General features: G+C 49.0%; 1 protein-coding gene across 3 annotated transcripts in view; it reads left to right on the top strand.

Moving 5' to 3' along the window:
- The window catches only part of Irag1 (inositol 1,4,5-triphosphate receptor associated 1), a 112813-nt gene that overhangs the window by 25910 nt on the left and 63916 nt on the right, over positions 1-22987 (top strand). For 2 of the 3 annotated variants that reach the window (XR_009057583.1, XM_057778580.1), the window contains exon 1: positions 14169-14380. Coding sequence is in view for 2 of the 3 variants with exons in the window: in XM_057778580.1 (XP_057634563.1) it covers positions 14192-14380 (189 nt within the window). In the remaining variant the exon portion in view is untranslated. Of the gene's footprint in view, positions 1-14168; positions 14381-22987 lie in introns of those variants that run through there. The other variant, XM_057778581.1, reaches the window with a different exon arrangement.

Here is a 22987-nt window from a genome sequence, read left to right on the forward strand (position 1 = left end):
TCTCAGTTATTCAGCTGTCCCTGTAGGGAGAAAACATCCACAATACATAAATGAATGTGGATGTATCCCAATGCACATTTACTTACTGAGACAGTCATGCTTGGTGCACAGGGGTGATTTCTTCAACTCTGCTAAAGGAATGCTTGTAATAATATGGGAGCAACAATAACAAAAGCTGCCATCCTGGTAGTTGCTTTGCACAAGATTCCATAGTAGGTATGGAAACTAGGTATGGTATTTTTGCTTTGCATATATTTGCATACTCATTTTCATAACAATTTTAAAAGACTTGGAGATTCAAGGACCAGGAAGAACAAATGTAAGGCTGAAGTCTGTGTTAGCAACTAAATGATTCAAAATGCCATAAACAAACAGGGCAGAGGGTTAGAGAAGGAGCCTACCACAGGTCCCCGAGGGCAAATGTCCTCTGAAAACCTGGACAGACCTAATAAACCCTGCCAGCACCAATGACTTCCTACGGTCTGGGGTCCTTGGGGCCCAGTCTGTAAAAGGGGCTGCCCTACCCTTCCTTCCCAGAGTGCCCCTCCCGCCCCCACATGACCACAGAAGCATTGTCCCTGCTGTCCCCGGCTGCTGCTACCCCTTGTAACTCAGGCTTTTATAGAGGCAGGGAATGCTCCGTGAGAATGGCTTGGCTTAACCCTGGGATTGAGCTCCATCCATGCCCTTTACCTAACAGTTAACACTTAGGTTGAGCCCTTGCAAGGAAAACAGCAGTGGTGTGTCAGATGGAACAATGTGGATCTGGTTGCTAAAGGCAAGACCTTCTCCATGATGAATTGGTGAAGGCTTAGCTGAATAAACTGCCTCTGGTCCCCTGTCAGTGGCTCGGGTGGTGGTTATTGTTGAGGTTCATGCCCCAGGTGCTCTGTTTTGTGCAGTTCCAGAAGCCGCATCACGCGATACTAAACAGAACTCTGGGCTCTGGAGTCAGACAGCACTCAGCTCAGGCCTGTTTATGGTGTGTATCTAGCAGGCATGATGCTTGGGACATGTTGGCTCATCCTGTCAAGCTTCAGCATGAGAAGGTTGTTATTAGAACTATTTAAGACCAAGGCTGTAAAGGCAGATAGAGCTGGGATAAATGTCACTGTTTTCCCAAGGATGCCTGGGAATCACCCGCATAGCCTGGCTTCCCAGAGGAAAGTGCTCCGTGGTTCCTTCCTGTCTGTGTTATGAATGCTTGTCATGCTATGTTTTAGGCAGGGCCATGGACAGTGGTCAAGCCCAGCCCCTCCTCTGGAATATAAGAGCTTATCAATATATGGTGTGTGTGTGCGTGTGTGTGTGTGAAGGAGACATGGAGCTTCTGACAGGGTTCAGAAGGGAGAAGAGTTCTGAGGACAAGGTCATGGATGTTCTTACTCACAGACTAGCTCGTAGCAAGCCTGTGGGCTATAGAGCTGCTTTTCTAGCTGGGACTCTCAGACAAGTGGCAGAACAGAGAGGTGCGGGAAGTGTCTGATGGACAGAAGGCCCCTGTATACCCAGCTTTACAAAGTCGCTGATCACATCAGGTGCAGCTCTTTATTATCCGTGCCCAGTGTCAGAGAAAAAACAAAGTATTGTTTCTCAGAACCACAGCTCAACAGGATGAAAGAGGCTACGCCTTGGGACTTGTTTCTTTTAGACTCTCAGCTGTGTTCTGTTTCACCTTGACTTCATCCTTAAACAAGTTCTTCATCATTATCACAGGGATTCTTGTTTATTCTCTTCAACGATTGGTCTACAGTTAAGAGTAAACTTCCCAGGATGCCCAGCAACGTCTACTGTATCTTGCTGGTTGTGGCTCAGCCATATGTGACCTTTTAGCCAATTTCCATGAGCAGTGGATGTGATGTCTAGATTTCTACAGGCTACCTCCTGTCCTGGCATTGTTACCTAGGCTCCTGGCTTCTGGTCTCACGACTGCTCCTCATGTGCAAAGTGAAGCCTGGGCTTGAGGGACAGAAAGTGGGCGCACAATTGAAAACACATCTATGTTATGAGGTCATTCAGCATGGCGGTGAGTAAGGCACTTCACGAACCCAAGAAGGTTTGTCCCAAACTGCCTCTGCCCCCTGGAGCCACCAGAGCTGACTCCACCCTGCAGCCCAGCCCCAAGCTACTGTTGCATTTCTGTGGCCTCTGAAAGCCAAGAGTCCCTGTGCGGAGACGGACAGGGTGAAGGCGCCTCAGCGGAGGCACTCCATCCCACCTGCCCTGGGGAGGCTCTCTTGGGCTCTGAAGACCTCGGCTGCTGTTTTCCCACCCTGGGGGCACTGCAAAGACTTTCAGCCCCCAGAGAAGAGCTGCATGATGCAGGGCATGTCCTGGTTGGTGACGCCGGCTTTGGGAAAGGACTGGCGACCAGAACAGTCAAGACTGAACCGTCTCCCATTGCCAGCTGTTGCTGGTGCAGAGAACAGTCTGGGTACGGCAACTTTGGATGTTCTGTTGTTGTTTGCTTGTTTTTAATATTTTTGTATGTGTTCATGTGCACACATGTGAGTGTGCACGCCATATATGTGCAGGAGGAAGCCAGAATCAGCTTTAGGTGTGTTCCTCAGAAGTCAGCCAATCTTGTTTTTTGTTGAGACCTGGTCTTTCGTTGGCCTGATGCTCACCAAGTGAGCCCCTGGGATCTTCCCATCTATCTCCCCAGCACTGGGGTCAGAAGCATGGTCACATGACCAACTTTTTTTTTTAAACCCGAGTTATTGGTATCTAACACAGTTCATCATGCTGACATTGAAAACATCTGTGTACTGTACTCTCTCCCCAGCTTATCTCTTTTGTTTCTGAGACAGGATCTTGCCGTGTAACCCTGACTAGCTTAGCAGTCATGATCCTCCTGTTTCGGCCTCCCAAATGCTGGGATTACAGGCATGAGGCACCATACTGGGCTAGGAGACCCATTTTAATCCTGTATCCTCTGACTGTGTGATCAGCATCGGATCTGCATCTTTGAAGTCAGATTTTTCTCATTTGTAAAATGGAGCTATAATCCCTTGCCCAGAGCCTCTATCTGTGCCGGGGACATGATGTGCCACGTGAGAGAGTCTCTATCTGTGCAGGGGACACCGTGTGCCATGTGAGTCTCTATCTGTGCCAGGGACATGGTGTGCCATGTCAGAGAGCCTCTATCTTTGCCGAAGACACAGTGCCCTTGGGTCCAGGCCCCTCTGTCTGCAGTGAGTCTGAAATGAAATGAAATGGATCTGAGGAAGAGGAAGGGCGGATGTGGGGGTGACGCCAGGCAGAGGTGTTTATCTACTTTCTTTTGTCATCGTAATCCATGCCTGGCAGAAGGTAACCTGAGGAAGAAGTAGTTTATTTTGTAGGTACAGTCCACCATGGAGGAGGTGAGGGAGGGGAGTGCAGGGTAAGGGAGTAGGACAGCATGGTGGTGTTGCTGCTCAGGCTGTGGTGGTGGGAGTGTGAGGCCAGGGACAGGAAGTGGAGACAGGAGAGGAAGCCAGCTGGGGCCATAAGCCACAAGGCCCACCCTCAAGAGATCCACTTCCTCCAGCTAGGCCATAGGTCTCTACTGGTCCACAACCTTCCAAAACAGCGCTACCAGTTCAGTGTTTAAACACAGGAACCTGTGGTGAACATTTTTACATTCAAACTGTCACAAAAGAGGGCTTAGGCTGTCAGTGTTGTCCTTCGTTGAGTTAAGGAATACATGGGAGTGTCTGCATGTACCCTTTACTTGAATACTTCCTGTTGTTTATACCCATGGCAGTTGTTAGTAGACAGACAGTTGTTGTGATGTGGCATGTGGTTCCTGTCACTGCTGAGCTGTGTTTGAAGTGATGATGTTTCTAGGCATACAGTCATTGGCTGGAGAGGTCCTTCATTGATGCAAGACCTGGCCTTCCTGAAGGAATGAGGCCGATCCAGGGCAATCACATCTAGGCCCATACAGCAAGGAGCTACAGCAGGGACCACACAGCCCTGAGAGCAGAACTCTGTACACCTAATCAGGCATCTCCAGCCTTTTGGAAGGACCGGCTCCGTCTTGCTCACTGGTTTTCGTGAGGGTGCTTGTGGCCAGCACTGCTGTTGAGACTGAATTAGATTAATTGGTATGTACGGCCCAGAGGAACACACTTGAGGGCATAAATCAGAAGTGGCAACTGGTAGCTGCAGTCGAATTCCCCAGAGACTTGTGCTTGGTCCTTTGGTATCTCTCTCTCTCTTTTGGTATTAGCTTTAACATTTCTAAATCAGGTGGTTTTATTTTTAGCCCTAGAGTTTTGGCTTTTCTTGGAAACTGGAAGAGCTTGCCAACAAAAGATGGTATTTCTTCCTGACCCCAAAACTAAATAGCAGCCGCCCTAGTTAAGTGACCGTCACACCCTCTGCCACCACAGACCCCATCAATCCGTGCCGCGCGGGCTCTGCCACTCATCCTACTGGCCTGACCCCGGAAGGAGATGTGTATACTATCTCTTCATGGACCTTGTTTTCAAGAAGCTGCTTCTCAAAGAAAGCAAAGCCTCCTTCCTACGGATTACAGATAGAACAGCTCTTCCGTGCTTGTCCCTGTACTGGGCATCGCTGAGATACGAATATCTTTGCAATGAATTTTTATAAGATATTCATGAAAGTAGAAGTAAGACAAGTTCTTGCTGTTGAGGCATTTATATTCTAACTGTGCGGGGCTCTCTGAGAGAGCGCACGGTGGAACCTTGGAGTATGTCACCTGATTTACAAAGAGGTTTCTGTAGATGGAGCCACACAGAGGATCACAAATGGATTCATCATCTGGGTTACCTGCAGGGACAGATTGGACATCATAGTCACATCAGATTCAGGGAGTCCAAAGGCAGAGAAATACACATATGGGGGCCGAGGTCAGAGGTCAGAGAAGATGCCAGCTTCTTTGCAGGCTGGGGAGCAGGGAGAAGGGATCCCTTGAGGTAGCCCCAGGAGCTAGAGCTGAAGAGAAGCTTCCTTTCCTTGAGCCTCTGGGAGGAAGACAACCTGCTCTCAGATTGTATTTATTTATTCTGAAATGTTGATACTTTGTGTGTGTAGGTGTGTGGCCCTCACGTATGTCTGGGCACTATTTGCATTCCTGGTTTCCTCAAAGGCCAAGAGAGGATGTCAGATGTCCTACAGCTGGAGTTACAGATGGTTGTGGGTGCTAGGAGTTGAACCTTGGTCTTCTTGATAAGTCCAGTGCTCTCAAGCGATGAGTCATTTTCTAGCCCCTGGCCCACACTATGAGTCTAGCCTACTGAGACAGAACTTCACTTTCAACATCAGAATTGTAAGGTAATAAATTTGTGTTATTTTATGTTACCAGGTTGGTGGTGATTGGTTGCAACAGCAGCAGGAAAAAAATTATAGGAATGGAATCATTTTTTTTTTCTGGGGTAAAGAGGAGAAATGGTTTAGGAAGGAGGGTGTATTTGAATTGGGTTTTGAAGGATGGGTAGGATACAATTTCTGTGGTTCTCCAGGGAGGACATGATTAAAGGCAGCTGGCAGGCTCGTAGCCAGGGTGATAGTGTTCTGTGTGCACCTGGCAAGAATGGAAAGCCATGCCTGCTCAGCTTGGTGGTGCGCAGTAAACAGTAGTAGCCAGCACACTGGGAGAAGGGGTGGCCTTCACAGGCCATGCTCACTCGGGTCTGTCTGTAGACACTCCCGTTACCGCTAATGGGTGTCACTGATGACAGCTGAGACGGACAGTGGTATGACATTGGACAGTTTCCACTACAGGAGTGCATCAAGAGCACAGATCCTAGTGAGACCTAGTGATTTCACAAGAGAGTGACCCAGTGTTGATGTCCTTCAGTTTTAGTTAACTGATTCAGTTCTAAGTCTGTGTAACTTGATTTGGTGCATATATCTGTATTGGTGTATGTGGGTATTCAAGGGTGTGTATGTGCGTACATGTGCACTTGTGTGAGTGTGTGTTTGTGTGTGTGTGAGCACACATGCATGTGTGTGTACTTGTAAATGTAGAGGCCAGAGATCAGCCTTTAGTGCTGATCCCAGAGAGCTGTTGTTTTGAGACAGGGTCTCTCTGACCTTGGGGCTCACCCATTAGGTTAGCCTAGATGACTACAGAGCTGGCCCTTGCGAGCCGGGTGAGCAGTTCCTATATCCCACCGCAGAAGCTTGTCTAAAATACTAGGTAGGAAAGACCTAGGATCACAGGTTCAGCCAGGTTTAATGATCCTCAGATCCCCACCTGGGCGAGGCAGGGCCAATCCCAGAGCCTGAGAAGGTCCCGACTCTTCACTTCCTCTGAGCATCCCTTAGGGGTACTGCCCTTTATGGGGCTCTTAGAACTTGGTATACAGTGTGGTCCCTGACTCCAGAGGTGACGCACATCACGCTGGCATGAGTGACTCAGGGAAGTGTCTCTGGACAGCCAGGCACAAAGGGAACCAGGCAAGATTTATTTCTGCTTGGAGCTAAGTAGGAGGCTCAGATGCTTCCCTGCCATTCCTGGTGCCTTTGAACTGCTGTGGATTGAGCAATCACACATATTTCCAAGAAGAAAAAAAAACCCATTTTTCAAGCGGACTTCTTTTTTAAAAAAAGAACTGCTGAAGAGAACAAGCTGGGGAGGAAACCTGGGGCGACCGTTTTTTGGCTTATTTCCTGTCGTGGTGGGGGAGGGTCAGTGGGAGCAGGGAGGTCTGGCCCTGGCCTGAGCATTCTTCAAAGGCCAACGGATCCAGAGCTCAGATAAGCAGGGCTGGCCCAAGCCTCCTTGCGCTTCGGTGGCATTTGCACCCAGGGCTTTCTAAGTATCAGTGCAGGAGTGAACATGGTGTTGGTCCTTACGGGCGTGGGCCTGATGGTGTGCCTTGGTTTGGCGGTGATTGACAGCTCAACTGAACAAGCAGATGGACAGGTATACAGCTGAGTCCTTTTCCAGGCAGCCCCAGGTCTGGGACACTGAGACGACTGGGCTGTCCCGGTCCTGGGATGTCACAGCCTCTAGAGTATGTCCACGGGCACAGTCTATTTGGACATGCCAAGGAGCTACCTCCTTGGGGGGGTCTCCTCACTAGAGTTCTGTCTGGGAAACTGGCCCAAGACATCAAACTAGGGGCTGCTTTCCTCCCAAGAGAAGCAAGGAGTGGGCCCCTCAGGACTCCACAGCACCCGCACTTCCCTACTTTCCCTCCCTTACCTGGAATGGTGCCTCCCCACCCCCACCCCATACTTGTATGATCACATTTTATTATGAAAACCACAACGCAAGCAGTTGCTGTGTGAGCTCACCTTGTGAGAACGATACAGAACAAGCCTCAGGGAGCTCAGGAAATTTGCTCAGGCACACTGTGAATCGTTCTGCTTTTCTTAACTCTGTGTCTGTTTGTACCACACACTGATAAATCCCACTCGTTCTTTCTTATCTGTGATTTTTCCACAGCCTTCATCGTTCTCCCCTCCTGTGTCTAGCTGCAGAAGCAAATGCTTGAACCTCCTCCAGTTAACCCTCAGCTTTCCTTCTGCGGACTGAAGCCAGGACTTCACGCTAGCCAAGCACTCAACCACCAAAGTACTTCTCATTTCCAGACAGGCTCTCCCTCAGTTGCTCAGGTCGGGCTTAAATTCACTCTGTTGCCCAGATGGACCCTGAGCTGTCTTTGGTTTTCTGAGCTCTTTCCAGTTCTGTGTGAGACTGGCGAGGCAGAGCCAAGCCTCCTCCTTTTCCTACTCTCTCATACGCTCACACACAGACACACAGACACTGTAGACACACACCAGAGGAGGAAGGCCCTGGGGGAGGTGACTCAGGGGCATGCTTGTCTTGGGGGAACTCTCTCCCATTCCCTACACAGCTGACATGTTGGTCCCAGACTCTTTAGTGTGGCCTGACCCACTTTGAGCAGGGTTTGCTCACCAGAGACAGCCCGCCCCCCGGCCAGGAGTGGTTGGTGCGGCCGGAGAAAAATGGGCCTCAGGATGGTGTCCTGGACAAGGGCAGACCCTGGGAATCTGCCAGGCCACTGTTCTGTCTTTTAGGCTACTGTGGAGTACAGAGGTGGTGCTGGGGACAATCCTAGGGAAATGCCTCCCAGGTTTCTACCTTCTCCATCCATCCTTACTCCCCGTTCTCCTCAGGAGAGTCAGGGAGCCATTATCAGATTGATAACGCTGTGAGCGCTCATTCATGCATCCACTTGTCCAGATAACCCAAATGTGAGTGTGGTCAGCCACTGTAGGGGTGGGAGGTGGGGAAGGGGGAGGTGGTCACCTGTTGTTTGTACATGGAAGTCTTTGGGACTCACCATTACCACAGGGTTGGCAGAAATAACCGGGGCTTTGAACCAGACAGACCTGGGACTAGTCATAGTACAGACCCATAGTTAGCCATGACATAGCTTAGAACTGATGACAGCATAGACAGGGAAACCCCCAGCCCCCCCCCAGCCCTTTGTCCTCCTCCTCAGCCCAGTAATGTTGGCCGAATGTCTTGCAGACCTCCCCCCTGCCCCCCAAGCGAGTGTGGGCTCTGGCTGTGGCTGCAGACTTCAGAACTCCTGTCATGTCTGATGCTCATTTATCTACTGCTGTTGCATTCAGGGGAGAAGCCCTGACCAGAGTGAGGCCCCTGTGTGATTCTGAGCCACTGGGATAAGTGACAGAATCTTGGGGCTTTGCTCGGGTTTTGGTGACTGAGACTGGGAAAACTCAGATGCCTGTTCAAAGTGGACATGGGAAGCTCCAGAGAGCATGCGGTGTGTCTGCATGTTGCAAGAATTTACTACTCTAACCCTTACACCAATCCTAAAAGGTTGGCGCCAATACAAATGAGGAACCCGAGGAAGGGAGACGGATCCAGCAGGGCAGAGCTAGGAGAGTTGCTGCTGAATCTGCTGTGCTCTTGGGTTCGCTCGCGGCAAGCAGGAGGTAGACCTGGCTCACTTGGGGTGCAGACGCAGGTCTGTAGTTAGCCGGGACACAGAGTCTCTGCCCAGTACCTCAGGCTCAATACAGTCATCTGAGGACATTCTCCAAGGCCACCCAGGGTGAGGGCAGGAAAAAGCATCCTCTTCTGCGAGCGAGACCATTGGTTTTCTTTCTGCCCTCGGCCAGCCTCGTACTCACTTCCCAGGAGTAGGGACTCATGGACCTTTTCTGAGGCTATCGTTCCCTAGATGTGGCCTTGGTCAAATCCCTGCCCTTTCCTCAGCCACAGCACCTCATCTTCAAGAGTGGGAGCAGGGGAAGCAGCCTCCTGCCCCTCTGCATTTGTGGAGGGGCTTAGAGAGATGTGTGTATAGTCATTCCAAGCAGTCTCCTGCCTCAGCCCTTTGCCCAGAAGGAGGCTAGGCTATATTAATAGCACCCTAATCACTCTTACATTCTTTGGGTGCTAAATGAAAGCAAAAGTCCCAAGCTGTAAGAACAAAACCCTCCCTTATGAGAAGACTGAGTCACCCCAGTGAGGTCCATGAGGCTGGTTTAACCCCTTGCTTTCTTAAGGGCCTCTTGGCTCTTCCCCTGACATCTAGATTAGCAGAGACAGTGAGAACCACACAGCATGTAGGCCATGCCCCTGGGACACGGCGACTCAAGTGAGGGGTTTGATCTTTTCTGGTCAGGCCACATGGCTCTGAGAGAGGCCAGCAGGCTTGGCCCCACAGTGACCTATGAAGTCAGGCGGATATACCTGGCATGGCGGCCACTACAAATCCTGGGTGATATCTTCAGGTTTCTGTCATCAGCTCAATTGAACTAATTGTTTTACCAGTATTGGTGCTTCCAAGACCACGGCCCAGGGAGGCCGAGAGCAATGAGGGTATTTCTGGAAAGACTATTCCTGCCTCCTCCCTGCCTCCTTAGACAGCCTGGTTCTTGCTGAGGCACAGCAATCAGGTGGGCCGAGTCTCCTTTGTCTACCCTAGATCCATCAGGTTCCCCAGGACAATGAGCACAGGGAGCCCTGATGGCTGCTGGGAATAGAATAAAGATATGCAGCCTCTATTGCCAGAGCCTCCTGCCTCCCTGCTGTCCTGCCTGTCCTCAGACAGCCCACGGAGTTCTGAGGAAGCTCTTATGGGACAGAGCATATGCTTTTGACCTAGTGTGAGGCCTCTCAGCATGAGTGGTTCAATGAACATGTCTCTGCACGCTGTGTGATCGGACGCGTAAAAAGGAAGGCCAACGAAGGGGCCGCTGCCTCCGCCATGAACAAACACGTGGCCACACCATGTACTAGGAGCATGAAATTTCAAGCTGTGGCCTTCTCTGGGCGGATGTACATGTGTCCAGCCCATGTTTGGAGGTCAGAGGACAACCTCAGATGTCAGTTTAGTCTTCCACCTCTTTTGCAGTACAATCTCTTGTTTGCGCTACATACAGCAGGCAAGGCGGCCTGCCAGTGTCTTAAATTCTCCTGTCGTCTCCTCCTGTCTTTCCTTAGGAGCAATGGGGTTACCTATGCCTTCTGTCACATTCAGTTTTATATGGGCTTTGGAGATTTGAACTCGGGTCCTCATGCCTGTGTGGTAAGCCCGCTACCCACTGAGTCATCTCCCTAAGCTGGGCACCTTCCTTTATCTTCAGAAGATGCTTGGCCTGACAACAAGGTTCAGTGTTCCCTCTGTGCCTCTGGGATTTTATACCCCAGCTCTTCCTGCTGGAGAGGGCCTTGCACAAGACTCTTTGACTGTACCTGGGTAAGAGAGAAGATGATACTTTGGACTCAGACTTACCAGTTACATGACCTTGCTCATCATCTCTGAGCCTTGGCGCTTTAGTACACTAAATGAAAGTAATAAAACTTACAGCTAAGGGCTGGGGTACAGCTCAGTGGTAGAGCACTTGCTTAGCATGCTCAAATCCCTGGGTTCAATTCCCAGTATTGCACAAAACAAAACTAAATAACACACCCTCTCTGCCATAGGGGTTTAGCATGAAGACAGTGCTTGACCGAACACAGTAGTGTGGGACACCCAGTAGGGAAACTGATAAGGAATATTATCGTAGGATGGTTCGGGGATGTCTAGCCTCTTCACTTGCACAAGTGACTGGATGGTTATCCCAGCAGGAGCTCTTGGGTAGTTTACCTTGGTACAAAGGTAACTGAACCCTGTCTTATTTGTTTCTCCTCTTCGTGCCTCAATTTTCTTCTCTGTAAAATGGGCCAGGTTCTGTTTAACCATTGGTAAGAGTCCAAAGAGCTGATTGGCTCTTGGCATGACTCACTTAACCTGACCTGGCTGGAGAAGCATCAGGAAATATTTGGAAGTGGATTGAAAAGGAGGCAGGGAAACATGACTCAGTGTTCTCTCCTTTTATGGGCTGGCACTCAGAGCATGGCTTCCTGGAGGTTGTATTCCAAACTGTGCCCTGATGGATGTGAGGTCCACACACCCGTGAGTCCCCGCAGACCCCCAGATGTCACCCTGCTGACTGGACTGGCTTTCGCCTTGCTATTTTAAGCAGAGAGTTTATAATAATGGGTGGGAAAGCGCAAGGATCCCGGGCAGCATGGGAATGGCCTACAGCAGGGCTGCAAGGGCTCCCCCGGAGTCGCATGGACTGCATCTTGTCCAGCCATGGGACTGCAGGCAGCCTCCACCCAGCTGCAGCCGGCATCTCCAGGTGTGTCTGACCACACCCATGAGGTTTTGTTTCTGCCTAATGACTGGCAAAGGTCTGTCTTCAAGAGCAAACAGTGGAGGATTAGACATGGGATATTTTTGGTATGGTTTTAATCCTAGGATCTCTGAATGAGCCCCAGGCTGGGAGCATCCCTGTGACTGGTTGTGACTAGACAGGGTCCGGGACTTCAGAGTCAGAAAAGGCCACTGCTGTGGCTGGAATTCCCATGACCCCTAGAGTCAGCCAGTATTGAAAGTCCCCCAGGAACAAGAAACTCTTGACCTTGCCGAGTACTGTCCTCCATCTTTAGCTGACTCCAAAAATGGTTCCTCTGCCTTCTCACTTGGCTGATGGGTCCTTGGCCGCACACCTGTCCTTTGGAGACCCTGGGCCTCATGACCATCTTTCAGGTATCTGAGAAGAGATTGCTTTCCCTTGCAGCTTCTCTGACCCAGGGTGAAGTCTTGAGTTCGCAACAGCAAATTCCCGTCCTCCTAGAATCTTCTCTTTTCTGAACGTGGTCTCGTTGTCTGAGCCCTTGTTTGACAGCACACAGTATGCACTGTGTAGAATCAAACACACACAGAAAGTGGAATGGCTGCCTCCCATTCTTTGGAAAATGTTCCTAATAAGATAGGTTGGCCTCACCGGGGTAAGACAATGGCATTGCCTGAGAAGATGTGCAGCTTGCTGTTACCCTCAGCTACCCCATGACAATGCACAACTGTTGACTCTGCTGCTGAGATCAATGTCTAAGTAAAGGTAATGAGATTATCCAGAGAGCTCATTTTTTGGGGGACTTAATGTTCAGTTCCTTCATCTAGTAGTCTCTGGGGGATGGAAGACACAGTGGCCCAGCCCCACAGCTCCTAGTCTCTGAAGTCAAGATAAATCTGCTTGGAGCCCAGCCCAGTGTGGCTTCTTCTCTGCCAGCTCATCTACCCCGCTCAGTCCCGAGCTATTCTGCAAATGGATAAGTTCCATTCGCATTTCTGTGCTGTGGCTCAGCTCCAATGGCCCTCGCAACATTGAGCTAGACCACGAAACCACGTCGCTCTCCCAGTCTGCATGGTCAGGGGCTCTTTCTCGAGGTCTTATAATTCCTCATTTTGATGTGTTTACTCCAATCACAGTTTTCCAGTTGCCTCCCAACACTGGACTCAAGACCCCATGAGGGCCCAAGCTGTGCCCCGTCTCTCTTTGTGTCACAGCACAGGACACAGACCTAATGTAAAGTTTGTGAAGAAAGAATGACCCAACCAGACATAGTGGTGCACGCCTGGAGTCCTAGCCTTTGGGACGTGGAGGAAAGAGAACCCGTCAGCCTCATAATGAGTCCAAAGCAAACCTGGGGTACATCAAACTCAGTCTTAAACAACAACAACAAAAAGTTCTGTGTATGAATGGCCTAGTTGAGGTGAGATTTCCAAGATGACCAGCAGGGGTCTCTCCAAATTCTTCCATGCAGAGTGGGCTACCTATTGGGGTAAAAGACAAAAGCCAAGACAGTGCCCCCTTTGACAGCTCCTGGACTAAATGTCTCCAATTCTTTTTTTTTTTAAATATTTAGTTATTTGTTTATTTATTTATTTATTATGTATACAATATTCTGTCTGTGTGTATGCCTGCAGGCCAGAAGAGGGCACCAGACCCCATTACAGATGGTTGTAAGCCACTATGTGGTTGCTGGGAATTGAACTCAGGACCTTTGGAAGAGCACGCAATGCTCTTAACCTCTGAGCCATCTCTCCAGCCCTCCAATTCTTTAAATACAAACGTGGCTTAAATTCTTTAAACCACCAATTTTTGATGGTTTTTTGAATATTCATAACAAATCAAGCACCTTCCCTGCCTTGGAGAGCCAGATCCAGAGGGTGGTGGGGCAGATGCCAGGTATCAACCTGGTTTGCAGCACCCTGGTTTAGGGAACTTTCCAGGCCCTGGCTCTGAGACAGGAAGGAGATCTTATGTCATGGGAAGCAGCAGGGCTTTCTGGCCTTTCCTATAGGTTCTAGCAGTCAGCAGCCACTTGCTTAGTGAGGGTGAGACAGGGGCTACTCAGTTAATGGCATTGTCTTGTTCTCCCCATGAGGAGGAGGCAGACCCAGGAAAGGATGTGTGGTACAGTGGAAAGAGCCATAGGCACCAATGGATGCAAACACTCTGTTTCTGTGTGATTCAGGACAAGTGACTTCCACCCTGAGAGGCTCTTCGGTCACCTCTAGAACGGAACTATTGATGCCCACCCTCACCCAAGGCCACCACAGGGAGTCAGTTTGCTAATGTCAGCCATGCAGCTGGTAGCAGTGCAATAAACGGCGTACAGATGGTATCTGATCTCAGCGAAGCGTCCTCCCTCTGCTATAGCTTTGCGGAGCTGGAATGTTTCTGTTCTGGAATAGATATGTTTACTGTAAGGACCAAATTAGATGCAAAAGGTCACCCCTGCCTGTGTAAACAAAGTCAGGGAGCAGGAGGCGATGCAACTCCCAATGCCCGCTCCCAGCCTCGCCTTGCCTGACCTCCGGTGTTGATGTAAACCCAAGCAGCCAGTCGGCAGCTCTTGGATCCTGGAAATGGAACCCAGCTTGGGACAGGGATGGGAAGGATTTTGACTTGTCCTTTTGGCATCTCCCCAGCCTGCGGAGCCCAAGCGTCTTGGAGCATCTTTGGGGTTGACACAGCAGAGGTTCCAGGCATACACAACCACTTCAGCCAGGAGGCTGCCATGCCCCACATTCCTGAGGATGAGGAGCCCCCTGGAGAGCCACAGGCAGTCCAAACCCAAGTAAGTGCCCCTTCCTGCCCATGGCCAGCCTGGCTGCGGGCCAAGCTAAGCATTCTGGGCCGAGGCCACCGCTTTCAAACTGGCCGCCGAGTGCTCGGACAGCGGGGCAGGCTGCAGGGGGTGCCTGGGGAAGGTGTGTGGCTCCTGCTCTGGAGAATACGCTGCCCTGAGTTTGTTTAAGTGGCCCTGGTCCCATGAAGCCCACGTACGGAGCCATCTAGACAGTATATGACTAAGGCTTCATGAGATTTCAAACTACCTTGGCCCAGACTGCTCCCTCTTACTCTTGAGAAAGAAGTAGAGGAGGCAGGGTATCAGACATAGTCAAAGGCCGCTTTCAAATAGTCTGCTTCAAATGAATATCAAAAGTTCATAGTAAAGGGTAGGACAGGGTTTCAGGCAAAGTTGATAATAAAATAGAAAATGGTTTTTAAAGTGTTCAGTAGGAGCATTCTCGTTGAGGCAGGTATGGTGGCTTATGCCTGTAGTCCCAGCCTTCAGGAAACCGAGGTAGCAGGTCACTTTGAGTTCCAGACTAGCTTAGGCTACAGACCGAGGCCCTATCTCAAAACTCAAAACAAAATGAAAACCCAGACAAGCAACAAAAGCAATGGCAATAGCAAAGAAGGTACCAATGAGGTTTTATTTTGCAAATTAAATTAAGAAAAGCAATTTTTAGTTAAATATAATCACAAAGTATAGGTTATATGCTTATTTTCAAATTGTTCTTGATCTATATATTATTTGTTTTGTTTTATTTTTGTATATATAGTGTATGCATATGTTTTCACATCCATGGAAGCAGAGGCTCACGTTGAGTGTCTTCTTTATTCTTTATTTTCTGAGGCAGGGTCTCTTCCTGAACCTGGAGATCACCAATTCGATAAGACTGAGTAGAAAACTCTAGGGGTCTTCCTGTCTGTTTCTCACAGTGCCCCTGCCCCCCTTTTCTTTATGTTGGTGCTAAGGATCCAAGCTCAAGTTTGCATGCTTGTATGGTAGTGACTTTCTGGTTGGGCCATCTCTCCGGCCTCTTCTTTTTTTTTTTTTTCTGTCAACCAAAAAATGTGTTCACATGATACCACATTCTTCACGTTTTATTTTATAGCAACCCCAGCAAGAGAATGTTTAAAATGTAGGGCTAGAGCAATTTCCTCAAGATAGTGAAGCCATTTCTTCTGAAGAACCTATCTTGCCACCATCCTCATTTTTTCTTTATCTGGTCACTGGCCCAGCTCTGTCTGATCCTCCTGGAGCACAGGCCTTGCTTATGAAGGTCACCACCACTATTTTCTTTGACTTGAACTTTACCGTTGGTTTGCACTGAACTTGTGCCGTGGCCTTGTATCTGACTGTGGTCCATACTAATGGGCGTTGGATGAGACAGGCTTACTAAGTGAGAGAAGAGGGTGTGAGTGAGCATCGTTTTTCCAGATGGGGAGATTCCTAGTGAATATTTTCATGTTGTGGTGATATTTGTTTTCTTACACATTACCGTGGGAACTAAGATAGCAAATATTTAATTGGGAATAGTCCTTGTATCTCTATATCCCAAGTTCGTGAGTTTGAGATGTGAACTTGGCAGCTTAGGGATAGGGGGATATCTTTTCCTTAAATGTCTGAAAAAAGAAAACAGTGAACCAAACTCCCATCTCTCTGTCTATAGACCATAGCTTGAGGTTCTAGGGAATGTTCCATAGCACAGCTTCCTGGGAGCATCTTGGGCTATAGTAGGTACTGTTTATCAGCAACTGAGGTCTGAGGACTTGGGGGAGTGAAAACGGAGTGACCACAGAAGGCAAACCGTGGTGAGTGGATTCAAGTGTGGCTGCTCCCAATCCCCTGATGGCTTTCTTCAACTCTGTCACCCCTGTGCCCTCTCATAGTGATCATCTCTGACCCCTCCACTTCACTAACAATGGTAACACACTGAACTCACATTCACCTGGATCCCACATCGTGGGCAGTTTCCCCAGACTAAATATGGGGGAGCCTCTGTGATCACCACAGTCAGCAGAGTAACAGTCTGTGGGAAGCAAGAAGGTAGTCCAACTCAACATGACTAAGGAGCTGGTGTTAGCTCAAACCCCAGAAGTCTGACCCCAAGAGGTTTGTTTTAGGCATATTTAAACACAGCACAATTTGGCAAAAACTTTTCTGGTGATAATTAACTCAGTCTATGTGTACAATAAAGCACAAATTAAGCTCGATAAAGATCAGACATGACTACATAGAACTCTGCAGAACACCCCCATAAAAATGTATTCTATAGATTTAGACAAATAAGCTTTCGTTAAGGGTCCAGGGGAGATTCCAGGGTGGTCTCAGCCTCACATATAGCACAGAAGTCACCAGACTATTAGCCACGTCCTCTCCCAGTCTTTGTGTGGATAACAGGTTATATATCCTTCCCTTTGAAGGAACAACCCTGTGTATTTGACATTCCAGTCTCCTCTTGTGCTTGTCTGTGAGCCCAAGGACCTCCGTGCCTCCTACAGATAAAAGCAACCCCTAAAGCAAAGATACGATTTCATCCCTGGTAAAGGCTGAGTCCCATTCTTCCCACACCTGTAGCTCTCAGCATTTAGTAGAGGGTGCTGCTCTTGTAGAGAATCTGAGTTCAGTTCCCAGCACCCACCCACAACTGACTGCAGCAACTCCTCCAGGACACACACAACACACATATACACCACACACACACACCACACACATACCACACATACACCACACACACATACCACATACACCACACATGCCACACGCACATACATACACACATCACACATACACACCACATACACCACACATGCCACACGCACATACATACACACATCACACATACACACCACATACACCACACATGCCACACACACACACCATACACGTACACGCACCACACACACACACCACACATGCCACACACATACACATACATACACACATCACACATACACACACACCCCACACTCCACACACCATGCCACACACATAAACACACACACACACCACACATGTACCACACACACACTACATACAAATAAAAGTAAATCTTTTTGTTTTTAAAGTACTTTTAAATCATATCCTCACAAGACAAAAAAGCCACTCCCCTTCTAACCCTTGTGGCTATCAGCTACTTGTAGGTCCTGCTATACGAGGGCCAGAGTCTAGGTGCAGGTGAGCTTCTTAGTGGCACGGCATGGGAGGAGTCCATAGACTGACTGTAGAGCCAAGGGTGAGAACTTTGATTGGCCAGTAGCAGCCCTAAATGCCAGTTCCCCACAAGCTGCTCCTACCTGTGACCCGAAGCCAGAATCAATGAACAGAATGGTGAGGTGGGTTTTGATGATCTCTCTCTAGGCTTGTGGGGGTCTGAGGCTATCCTGAAAATGTCAGCAAGTTCCAGTGGCTGAGGCGGCCCTGGGACCTGGAGGAGGGTGCGTGAGGGACTCAAGTCACCTGGGATCCAGGAGGCCCAGATCCCTCAGAAAAGACAGAGAACAAGGTTTTAGACTATGACCTCTGTGGTCAGACCACATTGGCTTTGAATCCCTGTTCCTCCATCTCCTCAGCCAGAGACCTGGATGCCAGGTCTGTAGATTTTTCATCCCCGTGGTTCCCTGTGTTACTCCAAACAGCTATAGCTGTTGCCCTTCCATTCTGATGATCAGCTCAGCCCTGCAGCAGTTCAGAGCCTTAAACAGAGGTCTAAGGTCCGCATGAGATTCAACATTCTTTTACTTCCAGGTCTGACCACCAGCCTCTGGTCCTCCCTGAGTTCTCCAGAAGCCAGATAGACATGGCTCCTAACAAGATTCTGCCTACTGAGCGCCTAACACAGCTCAGCCTCAGGGGAGGCTCAGATCTCCCAAGCTAGCTTGGAGCCTCCAGGGGCAGTGGGAGCACAGAGGCCGGGCATCCAGGAAAGCAAGGCTGGCCAGGGTTCAGCCGGAAGTCCTTGCTCTGTGTGAATTCCCACTCCACAAAGCAGGCAAGGGACAGAGTATCCCTCAAGCTCATAGCTCCCTGGGGTCCAGTCCTAGTTTTGAATACTCTGGTCCCAGCCTCCCTTTCCCACCACTAGCCTGATCCTCACAACACAACCACTGAAGTTGGAGGGTTAAATCGTTTCCCTGCCCTGAAACTGCTCATTGGAAGCTGTAATCAAGGCCTGCAGTGCAGACAGGCTTCCAGAACTGACTCTGCAGTGTGCTTTCTGAAGTGCGTGTTCTCTGGGCACACGCACAGCGAAGGACACCAAGTTTGTACTCAAGTGGCCCTGGAGGATTGAAGCTGCCAGGACACATGCCTAGGACGTTTAGGGGACACAGAATGACAGTCTGTCAGCTGGAAGGATCCTAAATCACATATGTCTTAGTTTGCTGTTGCTGTGATAAAGATCATGACCAAAAATTAAGTTGGTGAGGAAAGGCTTTCTTTCATTGTGTACTTCCAAGTACCAGTCCATGACTGAAGTCACAGTGGGAACCTAGAGCAGAAACCGCAGAGGAACGCGTGCTGGCCCGTCTCTTCCTCACTGTGCAGCTGCAGACCCCAGATGCAATGGGCTCAAGTCATCAGCATCTACTGAACTGTGACCGGAAGCCGTTTAGGAAGCTGACTCCCTGGGAAGGCGGGGCGGCCTCAGAGGTGCCTAGCGCACTTGGGGAATAGGGGCTCATGTCAGTAAAAGGCCGAGTTTAACTTGTCCAAGTCATGCCACCTCCTTGGGGGTTTCTAGAAGCCTCCGGGAGCAGGCCAGTGTAGCTCATAGATGGAGAATCTACGCTCCCACTGTTCCGCTCCGACATCTCCCACTCCATCTCTATCCGACACGGAACCGCTTGTTAGTAATAGCTGGCCAGGCACCAGAGACTATGCAATTACATTTCACTTTAGATAAAACACATTTCACTTTAGATAAAAAAATTTACTCTTTGGAAAAAATCTATACATTTATACAATGTATTTTGATCCTATCCACTCACTATTACCTCCTTCAATTCTCTATGGTGCCCACCGATCTCCCGCCCAACTTCATGTCCTTTTTTTGTTATTAATAGCCCCCTGAGTCCACTTAGTGGTGCTTACTCCATACGCACAGAGAGGCATGGTCAAACCACCAGCAGCTTCTTTCTCTCTCTTCAGTAGCTACCAACCGCCGAGAATTCCTCTGCTAAGGGTAGAGCTGTGGAGTCCCTCCCTAGCCATGCTGGGATTTGGACTGGCTTGATCTTACGAAGGTCTTGCATAGGTAAGCATAGCTGCTGTGAGTTGGTGTGAGCTACAGCCACGCCATGTGTCGAAGTTAGCATTTATAACTCTCCTCCCCATCTACAGATTCTTACATTCTTTTGTCCCCTATTCTGAGATGCTCCCTGAGCCTTGGAGGGTGAAAAATTGATAAGAGATGACCCATCCACGGTTGAGACTCAGGTCTTTACTCTCAGCACTTTGACCAGCTATGAGTCTTGGCATTAAGTACTGCACAAAGAGGCTTCTCTGCAAAGTGTAGGGTAGCACAGACCTGCAGACATAAACATACACATTTAGAAGGGCTTAGACAGTGTGATTACTTAGTGAAATGCAGCAGTGGGTCCCACCCCAGGGTCTTCCTAGGTCATGGGCTTTTGATCAGGCTTATAACATCAGGCATGAAATCCTTCCTAGAGAGCAATCCTCATATTCAGTCAGAAAGAGATTGGTTGCCCCATACCCACCAGACCACTACTGCATCAGTGGGCACATATTGCCAGGTATGTCAGTATTATAGCATGCAGGGTCCACTACTGGGTAAGACAATTGATGATTGGTGCCTTTTCTCCTCTAGTATCCTGCATAGCCCCATCCAGCACCATGTAGGCTCCTGCATAGCCCCATCCAGCACCATGCAGGCTCCTGCATAGCCCCATCCGGTGCCATATAGGCTTGCTGGCAGGGAGAGGGTTTCCTGGGCACTCTGGGTTGATTACTTCATATCTTGTATCCAATTTAACCTTTAGTCCGTTTTAAGAGTCAGGATTAAATTCCATTTTATAGCCGAGGAAACTGAGGCACGAAGAAGGTAACTAACTTTCTCTGAGTCTATGTAACTCACAAGCAGAAAACCAGGGACTCTACTCTTGGCATTCTGGCCCAGAACCCCATGTTCCTGGTTTCTACTTCATACTGAGCCCTGCTGACTTTGCATCTGGAGTTTCTGTGAGATGTCTGCAGCCTGAGTCAAAGTGATACTGTTTTGTGCTCTCAGAGCCATGGTCTGAGAGGAGCAGCCGAGATCCCAGAGAAGGCAGCCCTGTGATCCTTCAAAGCCCTGCAGCTGTGGCAGAGGGTCTTACCAAATTTTCTTCTCCCCCCCCAGGAGCACAAGAGCAGGTCATAATCCTCCCAAGATACTTGTGAACTCCTCATTCTCCTTCAGCTACATGACAAAATAGCCCATTGTGGTTCTCTGGCTCCCCAAACTGTACTCTACCAAACTAAGTCTGTCTTAGGCTGCAGCTCTGGGATACTCCAGCTCTCCCAAAGCAGCTGCTCTGTGCTTCAGGTTTTGATGTTCCAGACAGACATTAGTGTCCTGTAACACCGAGGATTTTGTGACTGAAGGTCACTGTGGTACTCGGCTGTTTAGTGGCATTACCTCCCTTTCCTGTCCCCAGTTTTTAAATAACTGAGATGAGATTGAGATGGACTTCAGAGAAGCAGCTGTGTGTGTGGCCCTGTGATGGTCAACCTCAACTGGGATTTACAGCCACCTAGGAAACACTTCTGGGCATGTCTGTGAGGGTGTTTCCAGAGAGAAAGGTTAACTGATATGGGAAGGATCCACCTTGAACGTAAGGGGCACCATCGCATGGGCTGGGCTCCCAGAACAAACGAAAGGAGAAGGCGAGCCAAGGACCAGCGTTCGTTTCTCTCTGCTTCCCAGCCGTAGATGCAGTGTGACCGGCCACTTCACACTCTTGCCACCATGTCTTCTCTGCCATGATGGGCTGAGTTCTCGAGCCATGAGTCACAGTCAACCCTTCCTCCCGTAAGCTAGCTTTGTCAGATGTTCCAGAACAACAGTGACAAAAGGAACTGACATAGGCTCAAGGAGGGAACCCTTTGCAGAGACCTGGGAACCTCTGCTCTTAAAGCCTCTGGGCTCCTCTTCTTGGGATCCAAACTGAAGACCCTACTAAGTGCCACCGTAGCATACCAGAAGTTCTTTCTCTGTTGGTGTCAATGTAGTCAAGACTCATCCTGTCTTTCCCCTCGGGCAGTTAGGGCTCAGCCCATCACACTGGTCTGTCCTCTTGTAAGAGATGACCAATTAACACCCTCTAAGCAGCCAGAAAGTTCTTACAGCTGTATGCCTGGGACAGAGAATGCTTCTGGGTCCCAGGCATATAGGTGTAAGCAGATTGGCAGAGTACCTGGGCTTCACATTCCAAGTGATTGCAAATGATTCTCAATTACATCAAGTTGACAATCAACACTAACTATTATAAGACCTAAACAACCAATCTTCTTTCAGGAATGAGATGGAGATGAAATCAATGATGCATATAAAATCCTTGTAACCTTGGATGGACCCCCCTATAGCAGGGAAGTCCTTCAACAACCCCCTACCAGTGAGAACCCTCATTTCATCTTCCTGCAAGCCAGCACAGTTGTATGTACTCACCACAAGGTGGCTTCCCAATGCCAGGAAGCAGGTATTGTTAGTTTACAGGCATGAACACCCAGGTGAGTCAAGCACACGCTCACCTCCAGAACCATAAGGAAGTCCTCAGCTGCTCTATCTGGAATGTTGCATCATCTTCCTTGAGAGCTTTTGTTCACTTCCATAGCTGTCATTGAAATACCTGGGCCAACTTAGGAATTATTCATCTTCATTCCATGGTTTTAGAGGTTTCGGCCCATTATCCCTTGTCCCTGTTTTTTCCTGGCTCACAGAAAGGCAGGACATCATAGCAGGGTGGTGGAGCAGGCCACTCACCTCATGACAGACAGGAAGCAGGAAACTTGACAAGAAAAGGATGGGGACAAGGTATATTCCACTAGGACATTGGTGAGTTGACCTAATTTCCTCCAGTTAGGCTCCACTCCCCTAAAGTTTGAAGCACCCACCAAAACAGCACCACCAACTGGGTTCCTAGACTCCAACCTATGAACCTATGTGGGACATTTCATATTGGAACCACAGCATTCATTTAGGTTATCACATCCTTCTAAGATGGTCTCAATTAGGTCTAAAATGAAATATCTTTGCAGAAGTTATCAATAAGGCATTAGGATCTGGTGTAGGAGGTATTAGTAACATTTATTGGGTACCTGGTATTCATTGATCCATGTTAGATATTATCACTCCACCTTAGTATAGATGAAGATACTGGACCTAAGATGTTATGTATTTGTCAACGGTCACATAGTGTGTCACAGTTAAGTGTAGAGTCAAACTGAAGATTCCTTGTGTACATGATCCTGCCTTCTTTGCCTCTTCTTGCCAGTGAGGGCATTGTACTAAGCCTCAGTGGTCTCAGGTGTGGGCAGAGGGTCCTGATGATTCATCTTCTGTGGTTAGATGGAGAGGAAGCGTGGGGAAAAAGAATCAAGAAGACTGTC

Source organism: Chionomys nivalis, chromosome 8, assembly GCF_950005125.1.
Source record: "Chionomys nivalis chromosome 8, mChiNiv1.1, whole genome shotgun sequence".
NCBI classification, from domain to species: Eukaryota; Metazoa; Chordata; class Mammalia; order Rodentia; family Cricetidae; genus Chionomys; species Chionomys nivalis.